General features: G+C 39.8%; 2 protein-coding genes across 6 annotated transcripts in view; one reads left to right on the top strand and one right to left on the bottom strand.

Annotated features, from left to right (window-relative positions):
* The first annotated feature begins 659 nt into the window (after positions 1-659).
* On the top strand, positions 660-19,856 carry MSH6 (mutS homolog 6). Of its 5 annotated transcripts, none has more exons than XM_072937768.1 (10): positions 660-974; positions 9,077-9,276; positions 11,432-11,601; positions 13,069-15,613; positions 16,796-17,064; positions 18,090-18,207; positions 18,554-18,643; positions 19,108-19,262; positions 19,356-19,555; positions 19,678-19,856. In XM_072937768.1, the coding sequence occupies exons 1-10, from the start codon at positions 793-795 to the stop codon at positions 19,760-19,762; spliced, it is 4,014 nt and encodes a 1,337-aa protein (XP_072793869.1). In that variant the 5' UTR covers positions 660-792; the 3' UTR covers positions 19,763-19,856. The 5 variants fall into 5 exon arrangements, with proteins under 5 accessions (XP_072793869.1, XP_072793865.1, XP_015105183.2 ...); XM_072937764.1 differs by having other exon boundaries at positions 660-997; XM_015249697.2 differs by having other exon boundaries at positions 660-997; positions 9,074-9,276.
* The window catches only part of FBXO11 (F-box protein 11), a 78,991-nt gene continuing 77,625 nt past the window's right edge, over positions 19,823-21,188 (bottom strand). The window contains exon 23 of the mRNA XM_072937769.1: positions 19,823-21,138. Within this exon, the coding sequence (XP_072793870.1) occupies positions 21,009-21,138 (130 nt within the window). The 3' untranslated portion in view covers positions 19,823-21,008. The remainder of the gene's footprint in view (positions 21,139-21,188) is intronic.

Below are 21,188 nucleotides of genomic sequence, written 5' to 3'. Positions count from 1 at the left end.
TTTGTAGATGGCAAGGTTTTTTTGTTTTTATCATAAACTAATTAAGGGCCTGCCACTTAGCATTCATTTTGTAAAGTATTTATCAAGAGCCTACTACGTGTAACGCTTTGAAAATACAACGTGAACAGACTTCTATCTGCTGATTTATGTCTGAATTTCTCCCCCCGCAACCCCCGCCCCGCCCCGGTTCCTAGGCGGAAGCACTCTAACGGCAGGGTTTTTCTTGCACGCGCTAGAAGGCGTTTCTCCCCAAGGGACACTTTCGGCGGCCCTTTGGTTCTCCTCTCACACCGCGGCCACTGAAGCCTACACTGTGCGCGCACTCGGCACACACTGACCCCGGCGTGATCTCAGACCCCGTGACCCCCTACCCACCAAGTTCCCTCCAAAGAAGAACGCCTTTCCGAGGTGGGTAGCCTCGTAGCACCCAACCCCCGGCTTCGGGCCCAGGTGTTCCAGTCCTGACCATCCCCCCGCTCCCTCCGGATCTCAGGCAGCTGCGCGTGGAGTACCAGCCCCTCCCCTCCCGACGCCGCCTGGCGCCCCGAGGGGGCGGGGCCGGACGCACGCCGCCCGCGCACGCCCAGGCGCCCGCCGATTGGCCGCCTGAGTCCGTGTTCCTCCCGCGGAGCGCGCCTCCCCCCAGATTTCCCGCCAGCAGGCGCCGCGCGGTAGATGCTGTGGCTGCGTTTAGCAGCTCGGTCCGACAGAGCAGTTGGGTCTCGGCGACCGTCATTATGTCGCGACAGAGCACGCTGTACAGCTTCTTCCCTAAGTCTCCAGCGCTGAATAATGCCAACAAAGCCCCAGTCAGGGCCTCAAGTGAAGGCGGCGCCGCCGCCGCTGCCACCGGGGCCTCCCCTTCCCCAGGCGGGGATGCGGCCTGGAGTGAGGCCGCGCCAGGGCCCGGGCCCTTGGCGGGCTCCGCGTCGCGGTCCGAGGCAAGGAACCTCAACGGAGGGCTGCGGAGGTCGGCAGCGCCTGCGGCCCCCGCCAGGTAGCGGGGGTGAAGGAGGCGCAGGGAGGTCGCCTCAGGGGGTTGGAGGGTGCACCGCCAGGCCCTGGGCTTGGAGGAGGTGGGGCTGTACAGTTGGCTTGAAAGAGTACAGGGACTGAGTTTGTGGCATTGGGGGTGCAGTTTGTAAACAGTAGGAGGAATTAGGCTGTGCAGGAAGAAGGGTTGGAGGGCAGCTGGACGCGCTTAGTTTGGAGGTGGAGGAGGAGACGCGGTCCGCCAGGTGGGGGGCTGGGTGGTGGTGGAGGAGGCGTGGAAGGTGTTCGGAGTTCGGGGTGGGGAGGAGAAGCGGGAGATGGAGCCTCGGGGGGGTGGGGCATGCCGAGAAAGGAGTTCCGCCTGCTCTGTGGGGTGCGCCCCCTGGGCGCGAGGGAGGGGGTAGTACCAGCCCGTGGAGGGGGATGGGGATGGAGGAATGCCTTCCGGGAGGATGAACGCCTGCAACCTGCAGGCTATAGGGGCGCATCGGATTTTCGGAGGAAGTTACGCCTTCAGAGCTGGGATAGTGAGTTGGAGGTCCAGTAGTCGTTCGGGGAACACGTTCGATAAGAGCCTTGGACGCCTAGGCCCTATGAGGGCGGTAGGCCCTCTGCCTGGTGTGTGGGCTGTGAGGGAGGTGGGTGCTGGTGGGTGGACCCCGAGTTTAGAGCGCGCGCGCGGCGGTGGGGGGGGGGTGTCAACTCCGGGACCTAGAGGCTTGATTGGCCCGAGTGAGGATTGCAGGGGCGGGGAAGCAGAAAGTTCTGGGTTTTAGCTGGGTTATCCCTTAGGTATACAGTATATGCACCAAAATAGATGGAAAATTTAGAAGCTATGTTAATTTTGACACACGTGGAAGTATTGTGTCGAGTTGAAGAAAATGTTAATTTAAGAAGTAGTGCATCTTTTGTTGACAATTCCAGGAGAGAATGGGGTACCGTAGTTTTTTGGGATTGAGAGTGGGCATCTAAAGGACTTGATCTGACTCTGGGCGGGGTGTATGGACACGATTATGGGGCAGCCTGTCCGGAGGTGCCCTCCTCGCTTTCTCGACTGTTCGGTGCTGTTCCAGGGCTTAGCTGCCCTTTGTCGGAGCAGCGGGCGACATTTTGAAAAGCTCGCACTCACTGTATCCCAAGTGTTGTATTAGGCATAAAGTGTAATGGTAGTCATCTGAAAGGATGAAGAAATAGTTGCCGAAAAACTGAAGAACTTGTTCAAGATCGGAGAGTTGGTTCTTGGTTCTGAGTAGTTGATCTCGAACGTCCAGCGTTTTGCGTGTCCTACGGATTTTTCAAAGTCCAAGTGTAATTAGTGTTACCCTCCTTTAAGCGACTCTTTCAGGCAGTCTAACGATGTAGTTGTGTGAAAAGTAGCAGGATATGGCACCCCAGAATTTGCTTCTGGCATATAGATTATTTAGAGCTGATTATTTTTGAGAACAGCGGACGCAGGAGAAGCTCTGAAAACTGTAGACGTAGTTCTTCTCTAAGGGTAATTTAAATTTAAAAAGGAAATCTCCATTTGTAAGGGTGTCTCTGTACTAGGAAGAGAAGGATGACTAAATCAGGAGAAACTTTAATAATGGAGACGGCACTGACTTAAATCTGCATAACAACCTTACACTTGTTTTTTGTTTTCCTGGTAGCCTCCCTTATCTGTCCTTGCCTCCTCCCCCATCTTTCTTTTGTCTTTAGCTGCAGACCATATTTAAGGTGGCTACTTGGGCCATCTCTGGCGGTTACTCAGTTTTCCTTGGTATTTCCCTTGTGTACGGGAGGTATATATGTTAATAAACTTTTATTTATCTTTCTCTTGTTAATCTGTCTTTTATTACAGGGGCTCTCAGCCAAAAACTCAGAAGGGTAGAGGGAAAAATATTTTTCCTTTCGTACTTGTGCATCCTCCGTAACAGACTGTTTTTCATGGTGAGATGCACGATGTGTTATGTTTACTTGAACATGAATTTGATTATTCCTGTATCCATTCTAAATAGACAGAAGTATTCATTGTATGGTTGTGCTTTATGTATTGAATAGCATATTGCTATTGTCTTTTGAGGTCTGAATTTAGGAGACTTGTAAAACCATAACATTTTTTACACTTGACCTCCTGCTATGGAGACTGTTTACAGTGTTTAAGAAAGATGGGCATTTGAGACTAGACTTATAAACAAACTTCATCCAGTATATAGATTTGGTCTTCATTCAGCTAATGTTACTGTACCTACTCTGGCAGTCGCAGTATTAGGCATTGTGGATCCTGGATGTAATAGTGAACAAGACAAGTGAAAAGGCAGTTTTAGAGCAAGAGCAGAGTGGATGAGCTCCGTGTGCTTTGTGGGGAGGAAGGAGTCTGTATGGATTGGGGTGGGCTTTCAGCTCTCTAGGCTGAGACTAGAGAACAGATAGGAGTTAGGCTAACGTGGAGGTGAGGGTGTTTTAGGAAGCTGGTTCAGGAAGAGAAAGGTCCTACAAATTGTCCGTAGAAAAGATACTTGGATCTTTTCTGAGGGTCAGTTGAAAGCTTTAAAAGAAGTTGAGCATCTTTTAATGTTCATTTGTCCTTTAGTCTCCTCTTGTGCTCAAGTGTTAAAGTATTTTTTGCCTCCCCCCCACCCCAGTTCTTTGTCAGTTAGGTGGGATGCAAGTCTTTTTCTACCTGGGTTGATGAGAGAGAGGAAGGAGTTGAGGTGATGTCAGTTTGAGTAAATGGCTATGAGATGTATGTCTGTGTGCCCTGGGCCTTCTCAATACTTAATTTTTTTTGTAGTTTATTAGTCTTAATAATTATGGCCTCATGATGGAAAGAGCTGTGAGCAAGGCTTCTGAACACTTAAATCTGGCTTTTCAAAGCAAATCTTAGCTTTTTTATTTTTCACAATCTCATTTCAATGATAATTGTTGATTATGAGAAATGAGGACAGTAAAAATTTTTAAGTATGTGCCTTATACTCATTTGCAGACAAGGAGCAGTATTTCAGACCTTGATGGGTTTTTTTTCCCTAAGAGCCTTTAGTTAAAAGTAACTGTCTGCCCTAGCTGTAGGTGCCTTTCCTGATATTTTTTATACAGTTAAATCTATAGTAATATATTTCTCTAAATATCACAGCTAATATAGTTATTGTAAGAAAAGAATTCAAGCTTTTAACAAGTACCGTGGAGCTACAGACCTAAGTTGATTTAATCAGTATAATTAAAACTGGTATTAAATGAGGCTGAACATGTCATAATTTGGTCACTGGGAGCCTTTTTTAAGCTGGCTTTTATGACTTTTTTTCTTTGTATGTGTGTGGTGGTGGTGGTGATTAGGTTTGTTTGTTTATTTTTAATGGAGGTACTGGGGATTGAACCCAGGACCTTATTATGCATGCTAAACACTCGCTCTACCACTGAGCTATACCCTCCCCCTCTTTTATGACTTTTTAACATTACCTCAGAAATTTTGAAAATTCTTCTGTTCTGAGGACCACTGTCAATTCTCCCTGCTTCTTAAGCTGGTCTCCAAAGAACACTGTTTTGTCTTTTTTTTTAAGTTTCTTACAGACTTTTCTAATAATATTTAGGAAATATTATTAGAGGCCAGTTTGGATGATAATTTATATGGTCACCTTAGACTTAGTGCATAAGTGATGGGTGCCATAGTTACCTAAGCTGAAGGAAAGAAAGCCAGGCATATGGGCAGAGGTACAGGTAGCTGGGTAGGTATGATGGGAGCCCTTGGAATTAATTGCTCTGATTACTTCTCTTTTCTCAGTACTGTATTTAGTTATTTGAAAGTAGGGAAATTCTTCTCTAATCATTTACCTTGAGACGTAGGTACAAACACTGATAGTTTGGTTTCTAAACTTAGTTTGAGAGCATTTTCACATTTGGGAGGACTCAATGTTTATATAAACAAGTTTTTGTTAGATAAATCCAGTATCTTTTATTGTTTATGGAAGCAGATTCTAGCAGTACTTTGGTATCTACTGATTCTTTCTTAAAAAGTATACAGCCAAAAATGTTGCTTATAAATATCTGAGGCACAACCAGTAATTGACATCAAGGTTATGGGCTTAAGAAAGAGCAAAATAATGTGATTTTTAAAGGAAAAGTTATCAATATATCAAATACACATTTAGCTTTATTAACTCATTTTTTATATTTGTTTTTCGGAACCATCAGCTTTTCCTTTCTTTTCTCATTGTCTTTAAAATCCCAGGAATATAAAACACTGAAGATACTGTTTTAAGAACACTTGTAAGACCATAGTTGAATCTTATTTATACAGTATATCATAAGATAATTCCAATATTTTGGCATTTCAGCTTGGGCTTTCGGAGGACCCAATGGATTTTACGTTGCAAATAACCTAGAAGTAAAGTAACTTTTTGGCCCAGGTATTTTCAAATTGGATTTACATTGCATAGGGCTCGATGATCCTCGTTAATACTTAAAACACGGTCCTAGGTAGAAGAGGAAGATGTTAAAGTTATCAGAAAATGCAGCCAAATATTAATATGCAGTAAAATTAGTATCCGACTGTTTAAATAAAGTTTTAAGTAGAGCCAGTTGTATGCATCTATGTGATTTTGTAAGATCTCCTGGTTCTTACAAGGACCAGTGTATAAAAGATTGCAGATATTCGAATTACAGCACATTCCAGCTGTGAGCCCATGCTTACATTACAGTTACATATCTTTAATACAGTATTTAAGGTTGGTAAAAATCTGAATATTTGCATGGATTAAAATATATGTTCCTTTTATTTTGGCATTCTGTGGAAACTGCACAATTACCAGAGATACAAATTTTAAATTACCGGTAAGAATTAGTTTGCACACGAAGTTTCTTAAATTTTTTGTTAGCATTAAGTGAAGAAAAATTTTAAGTGAGAAATGTTTAAAATGTTTAGTTTTATTACACCATACATTTTATTACCTGTTTAATTCTCTTTTTGACTGGAAATCACTATTTCCTGGGCCAGAATTTTTCTTCTCTTTTCCTTTCCTTTTTTTTTTTTTTTTGAGTAGAACAACTTTGTTATTCATTGCTGTCCTCTCAATCCAGGTCCTTGGTTGTCACAGTTTCTAGGTCATAGAAGGGCCAGCATTGTCTTTGCTTAAGTCTTTAAGAATGTTCTGCCCTCCCTCTTGCTCTGTGAAGAAACAGCTTCAAGGCACCTATGTTTGAAAGGACAGATCAGTTCTTCTGTAACTTCCACATTTAGGACCATTCAAGTCACAGGGCTTTTTTGGCTGAGATGTGAGACAAAACAATCCTCTCTGTGGGAACTAGTTGTGTTGTCCTTTCCTTTTCTTTTCTTTTTTTTAAGTATAGTTGGTTTACAATGTTGTGTTAATTTCTAGTGTACAGCGTATGATTCATTCATTTATATGTATGTAAATAATATATATTCGTTTTCATAGTCTTTTTCATTAGGCTGTTACAAGGTGTTGAATAAAGTTCCCCTGGGCCATAATTTTTAAAGTTAACTTTAAAAGGTTTTAAACTTTTTTAAAGCCTTTTACTTTTGGAGGAAGCAAAATTTTTTAAACAATTCAGTTTATAATAACATTTTAGCTTTACAGATAAGGAGTGTATTTCAAAACTGATAGTGATTGTAATTAGCTTTTTATATATTTCTCTAGTGAGGATGTACATTTGTTTTTCAAATAAATATAAAGACATTAAATTTTTAAATTGGTTGTTTGGAAAGGAATCTATTCTAATCATTTTGAGACCTTTGAACACCATTTTACAGTGTTCTACAATTTGTACTACATTTGTACCAATGACAGTTTTAAAGTAACAGTAATCTTAGAAAGCTCAAGTTATTTCCTTTGGGATAAAAACTAGGATGATTAACTTACTTGTTAAAATAGTACCATTACATAGTACATTTTTTCCCCCACATGTCTTGGGTCTCATTTGGAAACCTGAGTTATTCTTTAGGATAGAAAGGAACTTTCAGGAGGCAGGTGTGGCTATCACATTTTTTGCTCAGGAATTTTGATTGGAATTTTGATCTAGGTGTTTAGTTTCTCTGGCAGCCCCCAAGACAACTGAGATACCCGCAAGTGCTTTGTTGCTTCATACCAGGCAAAATAGAATTCCATTATGTTCAAGGCATCCTGCTCCCTTGAACTTCAGATGTTACCACCAAGATGTTCATTTGTCAAAGCCTCTGATGCACTAACTTCATTCTAGAGAATTTGTAGCCTTTGTAGACGTCTATATAATGAAATAGCTAGTGTTGAGTTTAGCCATTTTTGTCCTTACCCTTAGTTCACACAGGCAAGAAAGTCATCTTCACTTTCACAAACCAAGAACACTTTGTAACCCTCACTCCATATTGGTCAGTTTCAGGGCTCATCTTGGGGAGGAACTGCCTCAAACTAGCCAGTGATGGGTTAAGGCTTCACTATGTACACACCAAAATCCATCTCTTAAGGGATGAAGGGCAGCCAGTCTTGACTGATGGGTATCCCTACTTGTTTCCCCTTCAGAAAAATGTGCCTTGTTCAACACACAGTTTGTAGCCTGATGTCTGAAGACTCTACAGCCAGAAATATGCTTCCTATGGGGTAACATGTTCATTGACATAACATGTTATTTGCTCCCTGGCCAATCTTCTAAAAGTTACTGTCAGAGTTCAGACTCAGAACTGAAAGTGTCTCAATGTAGACGAAGGTTATTTCCCTCATTTAGCAAAAGAAAAGGGTACAGCTTTAGGGTACTCTCAGGTACTTAGGTACAAAGAAATCATGTGATTTTTCTGATACCAGTGTGAGAGACTTTGTGGTTAAGTGGCTGCCTGGCTAAGTTAAGGGAAGGCCTGCTTGACAATTCCACACAGAGATAAGGATGTCTCCTGTTAATGGATATGTTAGTGAGGAGGAAGCACTTAATGATAAGTCTGAATTGTGCAGACCCAACTTCCTGTTTGAAGATGACCCTTGTGGTGAGTTTGACGGCAATAATAAAGTTGTGCAGGTCATGATAGACCTTGTAAATTGAAAGAAAAATGTACGTACCATAAAGTCCTTTGACATAAGCACCAGCTGAAGTCTTGCTCCTATTCTTTCTGGCATAGGAGTTCCCATGTTCACAATTATTTCCCTGATACTCACATTTTGAAGAAAGGAATACTTTAATTTTATGATTAGGTCTGATGAAAGTGGCCTCAATCGACTATTCCAAAGTGTCTAAAATACTCCTTTTTTGTAATGTACTTATTTTACTTTTGCAGGTATTCAGTGAAAACTTACGCAGGCTTAGAAAACCTTGCTGTACAGTGCTTGAGCAGGGTTTATCAGTTGTGGCCTTATCATTGCTGAGGGACTCTTCTAGTCTGCTAGCTGGATACTCCTCCGCCCTCCCCTTTCTCTCCCTTTCTCAGGAAACTGTCAGGGCTAAATCTGTTTTTGTGGAGATTGAATCTCCTGTTGATTCTGTAGGCATGATGTACTCACTATTTTGGTCATTTTAGGCAATTATCTCTTGACTTAAGTTTTTCCATAAAACTGGATTTTTAGGGACAAGTTGAGAGTAATAATGGGCTAGTTAGCTTTTGGAATATTTGGAATACATTGGAGCTTAACTGGAAACCGATTCCAAGCAAAGTCTAATGAGGTAATCAGCAAATTTACATAGTTGGTATGCTTGGTATTTTATTAATGCTTTGGGTCAGATCCTGTTTCTCATGTATATACACCATATTGTAGGACAGGTGTTACTTGTAATTTGGAGTGCATGTACAATGAGTATGCCTTTTTCCTGTTGTCAGTATTCTGTCAGAATTCTGCCAGTTTTTAAACTTTGCTTGATTCTGAGATAGTTTCCAACGTTAATACCAGGATTCATTATATTTGTGTTTGTCTTAATAAGCGTTGTGGTATTTGCTTGTCTTTAAAAATGACTTGAAAATCTGGTTTTAAAAAATCATTAATTCTAGAGTTTCTGTGCCTGAATATAAGTGCCAGAAAGCTTCAAAGTAATCTTAAAGATACCTTCTTTAGAATTGCTGATTTGTAGGTAATTGCCTTTAATGTAGCTTAACCAAATATTAACCAAATTATGTATTTCTTTTTGGCAGCAGTTCTTGTGACTTCTCACCAGGTGATTTGGTTTGGGCCAAGATGGAGGGTTACCCCTGGTGGCCTTGCCTGGTTTACAACCACCCTTTTGATGGAACATTCATCCGTGAGAAAGGAAAGTCCGCCCGCATTCATGTACAGTTTTTTGATGACAGCCCAACGAGGGGCTGGGTTAGCAGAAGATTATTAAGGCCATATACAGGTAAGAGAGCCACTCTGCAGATTGTATATGTGAGTGAGCACACACATACACATTAGTACAAGTATTAGTGTCTCCCATACAGTGAAATTAAGTGTATTTCATTCCAATAAATTGCAGGAGTGGTGTAGTGGAAGCTTCTAGCATGGGGAAAGAATAAGATGCAGTTGGTTTTCAGCCAGTTTGTTGTGTGAAGTGGAATTTTTATTTCTTTTCTTTGAGTGACTTACAGCAATATCATAGCCTTAAGGGGGGGGGATGACCTAATGATTTAATCTTGTGATTTGGACCAAAGTGCTAAATTCAGACATGAATAAATTGAACAGCATCTTAAAGGATCCAACAGAAAGACAGTGCAGTCAGGATGCATAGCATATACTGATCAGTGATACTCTGTGGGACAGATAGAGGTGCATGCTACCTTCAAAATCCTCACCTATGAGTACATCTGAGTTGAGTTTCACATCAGACTTGTGGAAACTTAACTTTCTCTTCCCAGGCTCAGCTTTATTTATCATAGACATTAGCGGTCCTGCATATATAGCTTCACTTGGACTGGGTGCACCCTGTCAGTCCCTTGAATTGTACAGTGCACGCACAGTGTGATTGCAGTCTGCAGTGCCTGTAACCTTGAGCATGTGCAAGTCTTTCTCCATTATCTTCAGACTCCGCAGGCTAGGATATTGTTGAACTCAGTATTTTGAGATCAGAATAGCGGTCAGTTTCCCAGAAACCTCTGGGAATCATGTTGCTCCTCATCCTGCAGGGCAGGGAGGGTACACTGAAGAAAAGTTAAGTCTACGTGGAAATCTGACATGCAGGATGGAAAGAGAATAAGGAAATTTGGTTCTGTCTTCGTCACTAATATGCTGTATAACCTTGGATAAACAAAGTAATTTGTTTTCTGATTTTGCTTGCATATATATAAAGTGAGAGAGTTGGACCAGATGATGGAATCTTTTTCCAGGACTAATTTTGAGATCCTAAACAAACCTGTGGCAAGATGACCTTAAAAAGAGATCAGAAAAGTTTACATATTTGTTGTAATTATTTTAGGAACTAACCCCTGTGCATATTGTACTGTCCTTTGCCCTTTAAACTTCCAAATTGTTGTAATACATATATGTGAATAAATCAGCAAAGAGGCATGGATGAAAAAACAGTAGGCCTTTGGAGGGGCCTGGTTTAGAGTTAGTTTGCATCAGAGGTTTTGGGGAATGATAGTAGACAGGTGGGGTGAGGAGGGGTGGTACAGCTGCAACAGATACTTTGGGAAAATTTTAGAGCTATCCTCAATGATTTTGATTATTGCAGTTTGTAGCTTTGGTGCAGCTCTTTAGAGAAATGAGAAGTTATAGCTTTGTTTTATTCATCCCATGAAAATTTCTAATCCTATGGAAATTTAGAGTGTCTCATCAGCTTTAGTATACAGAAAGAAGGAAGCAATGTAATGTTTGGATCTTTTAAATTTAGACAAATTATATTTGTTTTCCAATTACAGTTAAATTCAGGCAGAAGAAAATAGACATTCCTAGTTATGCGTCTTGGAAAAGAACTAAAACAATTCTGTACCATTAGACTTGTTCTACATTAGATCTTCTACATCTAACCTTTTGCTCAGTGGATAGAGTTGTCTAGCTATTTGGAATGAAATGAATAAAGGAAGAGTTTTACTTTGAAGCAGAGCAAGACATTTTGATGCAACTGTTTTGAAAAAATTTAACTCATTAAATAAAGTCTGAACTGGGTTAACCTCCCAGAATATAGGGTTCCTTACAGTAGGGTGGGTTTTTTTGTTTGTTTTGTTTTTTAAATATATCATATCTAACTGCCTAGGGAACAAACTTTAATATTGCTTCATTTAACTGACAGTGTAGTCTTTGTCTTCCTGAAGTAATTTTTTTTTTTAAAGGGTCTCAGACTCCCCCTTACATTTCATGTCTTACCTAAATAGGTATGCCTAGGTATTTAGGGTCCGTAGTCCCAGGTCATCATGAGACTAATTGATCTGTCTATATCAATCAAAAATATTGGGACGTTAAAAATTAATACCTGATTGTTGTCATTCTAAAGAACAAGGGCAAGTATTGTACATTGAGCCAAATATCCAGCCAAGAGTTCTTATTTACAAATAAATAAATATATATATATGTTTTAGGTTCAAAGTCAAAGGAAGCCCAGAAAGGAGGTCATTTTTACAGTGCAAAGCCTGAAATACTCAGAGCAATGCAACGTGCAGATGAAGCCTTGAATAAAGACAAGATTAAGAGGCTTGAATTGGCAGTCTGTGATGAGCCCTCAGAACCAGAGGAGGAAGAAGAGATGGAGGTGGGACATTGCATACAACTGTTAACTTCTGTTAGGAGAGTGATGGAAAAGGGGGAGGGGTGTATTAGTGGTATTTTCTTGTTTTATATATATTTACATGTATATATATTTAGTACTTACAACACACATACTTCTGTACACCCCTGGACTGTAGGTCAAGTTAGACAGCTGAGATTCTAAGTAATCTAGCACCCCTTTTTACTTAAGTTCTCAAGCCTATTGGAAGACACATGCTAAAAGAGGTAGTACCATTTTGGTAACCAGCATAGAGAGCTAGGGACAGTAAGGACATGGTGATAAAATTGGTCATGGTGTCTGATAGTAAGCTTCTTTCTATATGACGGTGTGGTCAGGAAATTTATCCAGTTTTATGCTCTAATGCTTTTTGTTGTATTTTGGATTGGTAAGAATAGAGGTTGAATAACCTTGACATACAGCATTGGTTTCAAATATTAATGGTCACTATTTGAGTTAATTAAATCCTGTTAAGGAAATGAACAAATAAATGATACATTTTAAAACACACACTGGTGAGGGTTTAGCTCAGTGGTAGAGTGCATGTCTGGCATACACGAGGTCCTGGGTTCAGTCCCCAGTACCTCCACCAAAAGTAATAAATACACAGATAAATACCGCTCCCCCCAAAAAATTAAAAAGAAAAATCTATCAGAAATGTACACAACATTATAAACTGGCTGTACTTCAATAAAAAAAAATACAAAAAAAAATCATTCTCTAATTTAATGATAGATATATGCTTAGAAGAGATTCATCTATAACTAAGATTGATTTTTATGTTTTATTCTATTATAGATAAGTTAGGCAATAAGCAAGTTAATATAATGAGTATTTTAAGAGAAATGAAAGTTTTTAACCTTATTTTTGAGATTGAGACCAGAAATGATAATATTAATCAGTGGTTTAGACCTGGATAGTAACTACAGAAATCACTTAGCCCCATACTGTTTTACATATGAGGGAGGTCCATGATAAGTGCATATGCCTTTCCCAGGAAGATTCAACTGGTTTGTGGGAAGAGCAAGGACTAGAACCAGTATAGATTGCTTACTGCTTTCTTACACTAAAGAATTTATAAAATGGTAAACTTCATAACGTGATCAACTAAGAGGAGAGGTGGCCCTGGAAGAAAGATAATAGAAGATTGAAAGTTGTTTATTTCCAGTTACGACTCTTGATGAGGACATCATGTATGGGTGCTTGTGATGTATGGGTCATGCTGATGATGTGCTCAGTATTTTATAGGATAGAACTCCCATGACAGAATCACTTACTCCTGTAGTGTGATGCTTGTTTTAATGTTACATGAAACAAATTGAATAGTTTCTAATTTCTGGAGGTAGGTTCTTTTGGTATATGAAGTTGCAGCATACTGAGAGACATTCCACAGCAATATTGTCATTTTCCACATTTTGCTTTGCTTTTAAATACTGTTTCTTTGCCTGCCAGGCAGGTGCAACTTACGCATCAGATAAGAGCGAAGAAGAAAATGAAATTGAGAGTGAAGAGGAAGTGCAGCCTAAGGTGCAAGGATCCAGGCGAAGTAGCCGCCAGATAAAAAAACGAAGGGTCATATCAGACTCCGAGAGTGACATTGGTGGCTCTGACGTGGAATTCAAGCCGGATGCTAAGGAGGAAGGAAGCAGTGATGAAATCAGCAGTGGAGTGGGGGATAGTGACAGTGAAGGCTTGGACAGCCCTGTCAAAGTTGCTCCAAAGCGGAAGAGAATGATAACTGGAAATGGCTCCCTCAAAAGGAAAACTTCAAGGAAAGAAATGCCCTCAGCCACCAAACGAGCAACTGGTATTTCCTCAGAAACCAAGAGTACTTTGAGTGCTTTCTCTGCCCCTCAGAATTCTGAATCCCAAACCCACATTAGTGGAGGATGTGATGACAGTAGTCGCCCCACTGTCTGGTATCATGAAACTTTAGAGTGGCTTAAGGAGGAAAAGAGGAGAGATGTGCACAGGAGGCGACCTGATCACCCTGATTTTGATGCATCCACACTCTATGTGCCTGAGGATTTCCTTAATTCCTGTACTCCTGGGATGAGGAAATGGTGGCAGATTAAGTCCCAGAACTTTGATCTTGTCATATTTTATAAGGTGGGGAAGTTTTATGAGCTGTACCACATGGATGCCCTTACTGGAGTCAATGAATTGGGGCTGGTATTCATGAAAGGCAACTGGGCCCATTCTGGTTTCCCTGAAATTGCATTTGGCCGATACTCAGATTCCCTGGTCCAGAAGGGCTATAAAGTAGCACGAGTGGAACAGACTGAGACCCCAGAAATGATGGAGGCACGATGCCGAAAGATGGCACATATATCTAAGTATGATAGAGTGGTGAGGAGAGAGATCTGTAGGGTCATTACCAAGGGTACACAGACTTACAGTGTGCTAGAAGGTGACCCCTCTGAGAACTACAGTAAGTATCTTCTTAGCCTCAAAGAAAAAGAGGAGGATTCTTCTGGCCACACGAGAGTGTATGGTGTATGCTTTGTTGATACTTCACTTGGAAAGTTCTTCATAGGTCAGTTTTCAGATGACCGCCATTGTTCCAGGTTTAGGACTCTCGTAGCACACTATCCACCAGTACAAGTCTTGTTTGAGAAAGGAAATCTCTCAACGGAAACTAAGATGATTCTGAAAGGTTCGTTATCTTCTTCTCTTCAGGAAAGTCTGATGCCAGGCTCCCAGTTTTGGGATGCAGCCAAAACTTTGAGAACTCTCGTTGAAGAAGGGTATTTTACAGACAACTTAAATGAGGGCAGTGGGGTCATGTTACCCCAGGTGCTTAAAGCCATGACCTCAGAGTCTGATTCTATTGGGTTGACACCAGGAGAGAAGAGTGAATTGGCCCTCTCTGCTCTCGGTGGCTGTGTCTTCTACCTCAAAAAATGCCTTATTGATCAGGAGCTTTTATCAATGGCTAATTTTGAAGAATATGTCCCCTTGGATTCTGACATGGTCAGTGCTACAAGACCTGGTGCTTTCTTTGCTAAAGCCAATCAACGTATGGTGCTAGATGCTGTGACATTAAACAACTTGGAGATTTTTCTGAACGGAACAAATGGTTCTACTGAAGGGACCCTACTAGAGAAGATTGATACTTGCCATACTCCTTTTGGTAAGCGGCTCCTAAAACAATGGCTTTGTGCCCCACTCTGTAACCCTTACGCTATCAATGATCGTCTAGATGCCATAGAAGACCTAATGATAGTGCCTGACAAAACCTCTGAGGTTGCAGACCTTCTAAAGAAGCTTCCAGACCTTGAGAGACTACTGAGTAAAATTCATAATGTTGGGTCTCCCCTGAAGAGCCAGAACCACCCTGATAGCAGGGCTATAATGTATGAAGAAACCACATACAGTAAAAAAAAGATTATTGATTTTCTTTCTGCTCTGGAAGGATTCAAAGTAATATGTAAAATTGTGGAGATTATGGAAGAAGTTGTTGATGACTTTAAGTCTAAAATCCTCAAGCAGATCATCACTCTGCAGACAAAAACTCCTGAAGGCCGCTTTCCTGATTTGACTGTAGAACTGAACCGATGGGATACAGCCTTTGACCATGAAAAGGCTCGAAAGACTGGATTGATTACTCCCAAAGCAGGATTTGACCCAGATTACGACCAAGCTCTTGCTGACATAAGAGAAAATGAACAGAGCCTCTTGGAATACTTGGAGAAACAGCGCAGTCGAATTGGCTGTAGAACCATAGTCTACTGGGGAATTGGTAGGAATCGTTACCAGTTGGAAATTCCAGAGAATTTCATCACCCGTAATTTGCCAGAAGAATATGAGTTGAAATCCACAAAGAAGGGCTGTAAACGATACTGGACCAAAACAATTGAGAAGAAGTTGGCTAGTCTGATAAATGCTGAAGAACGGAGAGACGTATCTTTGAAGGACTGCATGCGGCGACTATTCTATAACTTTGATAAAAACTACAAGGACTGGCAGGCTGCTGTAGAGTGCATCGCAGTGTTGGGTAAGGCATCCTTGACAGGCTTGTCCCTAAAGCTTTGGTTAGTAATGTTCTGTTTCCTAATTGCATATTGAGACTTAAGTCCATTGGAGAGTTCACACTGACGTATCTCTAAACTCAAGTAACAGGTATATATTTTGGTCAAATTTCAGTTGAATTTTTAGTGTTCGATAAATGCTGTTTTTGAGCTTCTATTTTTTGTTACACTAATTTAAAGCTATCCCTTGACTTAACACTTATAGTTTTTACTTACATATATCTTTGCATTTTTTATTTCAGTGACTCTCTCTACATGCATATTTCAAAAGATTTTACTCTTCCTTTTTTCTCTTAGCCAAAGTTGTCACATTTTCTTTTCTGCAGTTGATTTCTAAGAGTCCTGATTTATGTATTTGTAATTAGGTAACCTTTTCAGCTTTAAATTCCTTGGGGGGGAAAAAAAACTTCCTGGCCAGCTAATTTGGAGCTTTTGCTTGTTTTACAGTTTTGGGTTGTTTTGTGTTTTAAGAATATAGCAACCATAGTTTACCCAAATTTATGACAAAACTATTTTAGCCTCCACATAACTCTCCGGAATAGAATGGCATCCTGTTCTGTGTTTGAGTGTGCCCCATTTATTCCTGAGGCCAATATAGCTTCAAATAATTGGGTGGATAAACTTAAAATCTTCTCTAAGTATAGGTGTTCAAAGTTGAATATATTTTCCTTTTGAGATTGTGCCTGTTGTCAGAACATTCTGCTTCTAAGAATAGAAGCTTAGTTTCTGTTCGCTCCAGGACTATATCAAGAAAGATCAGTAGGTTTGCATCTCTGTTGGATCTTTTGGCTTCCCTTTGGCCTTCCTCTGGTCCACATGTTAGGGGACTGAAACCTACTTTGAGGGGATTCTTGGGCTGAAATTGAAAGCTATGCCTCATTTCAGTGCAAATACTATAATGAAGACATGTAAAACATGTAAGCTGGTGACTCATTTTCAGCTAATGAATCCATTAACAAAGCATTTTGTTAGAACAATGTTACCAGAGCGCCTACTGTTAGAAAAAAGCTGCCATGTCTAAAGAGCAAGAAGGTAGAATACAATCACCTCCACTGCATTTTTGGAAGACTTTATAAAAGTTGGGTCTTTGTGCTTAACAAAGAAACCTCAAAAATGATGACTCCTCACTTTTTCCCTTTCTTTAACAGATGTCTTACTGTGCCTGGCTAACTACAGTCAAGGGGGTGATGGTCCTATGTGTCGTCCAGTAATTCTGCTGCCAGAAGAAGATACTCCTCCCTTCCTAGACCTTAAAGGATCACGTCATCCCTGCATTACAAAGACTTTTTTTGGTGATGACTTTATTCCTAATGACATTCTAATAGGCTGTAAGGAAGAAGAGGAGGAAAATGGCCAAGCTTATTGTGTGCTTGTTACTGGACCAAATATGGGGGGCAAGTCTACACTCATGAGACAGGTAAAGTAAACTTAAAAGTTTTGTTACACCAAGTCATCTGTAACACTTTGAGTGAATTACGTTTGTAAGCCATCCTTTTCCAAGTAGCACATGATAGAATTCAGTCACTGATCTCTTCGGAAGCAAAGGGAAACTCCTGGAGTTACAGAACTGAGAATTGTATTCATCTCACTGGTCAAATATTTGATGTTAAGGGAAGTATACATTAGGAAGGTGAAGGTGGTTTTGGGCCATGATATTTTAAGAGCTCTTTGACTTTGAATTCATCTCCTCTGAAGGTTAGATGTATTCATAATGAATGAAGATTATGCAAATACTATGTTTGTCCTTAATTAAGATCCATTTCTAGGAAGACCTACATGAACCACTGCAGACTTACTCAGATAAGAAAGTAAATACAATTTATGGCCTAGTTAACTGCTAGGAACTCTTTTTAAGGAAGATAAATATATTTGTCTAACCTTTATGCCAGAGGTTGGCCAGCTACTGAACTAAACATGATTTTTAGAGGGTTGTAGGGGAAAAAATGTGTTGACAGACATTGGGCTCTTGACAGAAGATGTCTGCTGATCCCCTTGGCTCTACTGCACTGTATTATATACTTCTGTACAAATTTGCTAACTAGAGGGAGGCAATAGTGTAGTGAGGTGGTTTTCAGCCTCCTTTTCATTTTAAAAGCAAAATCATCTAGAGAGTGCAACAAAAAAGTGCCTGTGAATTGGGGTGGGGGTGTGTTCATCCTCTGAAATCAATTAGCTTGTTCTGGAGGCATCAGTAGTTTTAAGGCAAATCCCAAGTGATTGTACTGTATAGCCAGGGTTGAGATTCAGCCCTGTAGAGTAGTGGGTTAGCACTAAGGTTTTAAGGTCAGTTAGGCCTTTTCCTATGTAGGTTGTGAAGATTTTTTTTCAGAGTGCTTGGACTTCTCCTAGTTAGTATTTATTAGCTTGACTTACTATCTGTCTTCTGGATCTCTCTGTTCTTTAATACCAGTCATAAAAGACCTTTTCCTCCCTCATTCACAGGCTGGCCTGTTAGCTGTAATGGCCCAGATGGGTTGTTATGTACCAGCTGAAGTTTGTAGGCTCACACCAATCGATAGAGTGTTTACTAGACTCGGTGCCTCAGACAGAATAATGTCAGGTGAGGTGTTTTTTTCCCCCCACCTAAGGCTTTATTATTTGACAATTCATTTCTATATTTTAAGTCATTTTCTAAATTTCATTTCTAAATTTAAGTGCCTTTAAATTTGATGTTTCATTTCTCTCCCTCTGGTGTTACGCAAAGCAGAATGCTTTCAGGCATTTAAAAGCATTATGCAATTATTAACATACTGAAGTAATAATCTCTTAATGAGATTAGTACCTTTAGTATCTTTCATACCACTGGGTAGTTCATAATAGAATCAAATGATATGACCTGAAAGGTGAATATACTGTTATAATAGGGTTCTTAAAATGACCACTCATTTGTGATTTTTTTTTTTAAGGTGAAAGTACATTTTTTGTTGAATTGAGTGAAACTGCCAGTATACTTACACATGCAACAGCACATTCTCTGGTGCTTGTGGATGAATTAGGTAAGACATTAAAATTAAAACACACAATTATTTTTCTGGAAAATGGTCTGAGGGACATCTCTTAAGAACATGAATATACTCACCTTTGTCTATAGACCCCATAGTTGGAGAAAATTAAGAAATTAATCCTATGAAAATGTTATAATGTAGGGGAAAATGTTACAATGTAGGGATAATGAAAATATTTATTGGATAATGAGGCTATTTAAAGAGAACTAAAAGGAAGTTTCTGAAGCACAGTGAAAGTTTCTGAAGCGCAGTGGTACTTGGATCATATTCTTTAAAACTCCAAGGGCTGCTAGGCACTGTTTTAGCTAAATAGGGCCTGCTTACAGAATGCTTTTGGATGTACAAACTAATGTTAGTGGTTTTTTTTTTTCCATTCCTTTGTGAGGCACATCCTTCTTGGAATGTAATAAGGCAGATTGTCTAATACATAGTTTACGTATATTTTACTGTCCTAGGAAGAGGTACTGCAACATTTGATGGGACAGCCATAGCGAATGCAGTTGTTAAGGAACTTGCTGAGAATATAAAGTGTCGTACACTGTTTTCTACCCACTACCATTCATTAGTTGAAGACTATTCTCAAAATGTTGCAGTGCGCCTAGGACACATGGTATGTGCAAATTGTTTATTCAAAAGTTGAATAGGTTTTTGAATGGGTCTGCCATTGCTAGTATGTGAATGTAATTATTTTTTTCTTTTGTAGGCATGCATGGTAGAAAATGAATGTGAAGATCCCAGCCAGGAAACTATTACCTTTCTCTATAAATTCATTAAAGGAGCTTGTCCTAAAAGCTACGGCTTTAATGCAGCAAGGCTTGCTAACCTTCCAGAGGAGGTTATTCGAAAGGGACATAGAAAAGCAAGAGAATTTGAGAAGATGACTCAGTCACTGCGATTATTTCGGTAATTATAATTGCATATGATTTTACCATTTAGCTGACCTTGCTAAAACAGTAAAGGGAGCTGGGTAACGCGATGTGGAAAATGTAAACTAAAACTTTTTTTTTTTTTTTTTAATTTTTAAGGGAAGTTTGTCTGGCTAGTAGTGAAAGGTCGACTGTAGCTGCTGGAACTGTCCGTAAGTTGCTGACTTTGATTGAGGACTTATAGAGAGACTACATTGGAAGCTTTTGAGTTGACTTTTGACAAAGGTGGTAAATTCACACAACATTATGATCTAATAAACTTTATTTTTTAAAAATGACCATTTTTCCATTTTCTTTCTAGGAAATTAAACCCTTTTAATTCTTACCTACCTTCTACATAATGGTTATTGAATACTCCACAATATATTAAGTCTAGATGTTATGGTACATGCATACACTTTCAGGCTGTTTATACCCACTGTCACCAATACACATAAATGGGGGGGAGCTATGAAACTGTATAGGGCTGTATATATACTTGTCTCAGCTTAATGCAGGAAATTGTGTTAATTTCCAGCAGTTTGTCTAAACTGTTCAAAAAAAAACTATGAACAGAGGTCAAATACAGGACTGTTTTGAAGAGACTTTCTAAAGTACTTTTAAAACATAGTAGTTTTTTACCTTTCACAAAACTGAGTTACAAGAATACTTTTGTTTTACAGTGCATCCCTTCCTAGGAAGTCTCATTAAAACACTCACTTTTCTAGGGGTGGTTTTGAATGCTGCACAGGGAAGGGAAGGAAATAATAGTCTTAACTTTTCTTAAAGGATACCAGAAACATTGCTGGATATAATTTAAGATTAGTGTTTTCTCTTTCATAGAAAGAACGTACATACTGGGACATGAGTACAGTTACAGCAAGTCTAGGTGTGCTAACAAAACAGGGCACATTCAAGTACAATAAGATTTTGCTTGAAATTAAAAACAAACTACATGAGATTAAAGCATTAAAATCATATTTCTCAATCTGAATACATGTTAAAAAAAATCAAAAGAAACGCAGAAGTGCTAGCTCACATTTTTACCATATTACAAAAGCAATTGGTACCCACGTCCATAAAGGCAGCAACAAAGCTGCTTGTCTGTTGAAGAGTACTGCTGCAAGCCGGCCTGCATTCAATGCTAGCTGTAAAAACACCAGCTTTTTTTCAGAAGTTGGTATCTGTACAAAATTGCAGCTTATTTTCTTCGCTTCTGTCCCTTCAAAAGTCTTTTACACAGTAATGCTAAAACACCCAGCTTTGAGATCCTGAGTCAATATATTGCCACTTTCTTTTTGGTAGCTTGAGCTTCATAGTGTCAACTGACCTTGTGTATCCATTTTTAATACAGTCTCTTCCTGTAGCATGGGCACATATTTAAATCTTCCAAAAAAAATGTTTTAAGTTATGATGTTAGAATGGCAGGACTTTTTCTTTAGGGAAGGAATTCAGTTGTGCTGCAATGTATTAGATTCTATAGGTGGAGCAGAGTCATATAGTGTATCTGTATCATGTGTAGGCTCACCAGCTAATGTACAAGGATTAGACAGTGTTCCAGCACCACAGTCACAGAAAAACCTAAAGCGAAATGAAAACCCAAAAATTAGGAAAGTGAGGGGAAAATAGTT

Source organism: Vicugna pacos, chromosome 15 (genome assembly GCF_048564905.1).
Source record: "Vicugna pacos chromosome 15, VicPac4, whole genome shotgun sequence".
Lineage (NCBI taxonomy): Eukaryota > Metazoa > Chordata > Mammalia > Artiodactyla > Camelidae > Vicugna > Vicugna pacos.
The sequence above is the reverse complement of the archived record's forward strand: the minus strand, read 5'-3'. Positions and strand labels throughout refer to the sequence as shown.

Coding starts and splice junctions, on each gene's coding strand:
- MSH6 (XM_015249697.2), top strand. CDS start 738: ATGTCGCGACAGAGCACGCTGTACAGCTTCTTCCCTAAGTCTCCAGCG. Junction 17,065..18,089: donor AGTCTACACTCATGAGACAG/GTAAAGTAAACT, acceptor CCTCATTCACAG/GCTGGCCTGTTAGCTGTAAT. Junction 19,263..19,355: donor CAGTGCGCCTAGGACACATG/GTATGTGCAAAT, acceptor TTTCTTTTGTAG/GCATGCATGGTAGAAAATGA.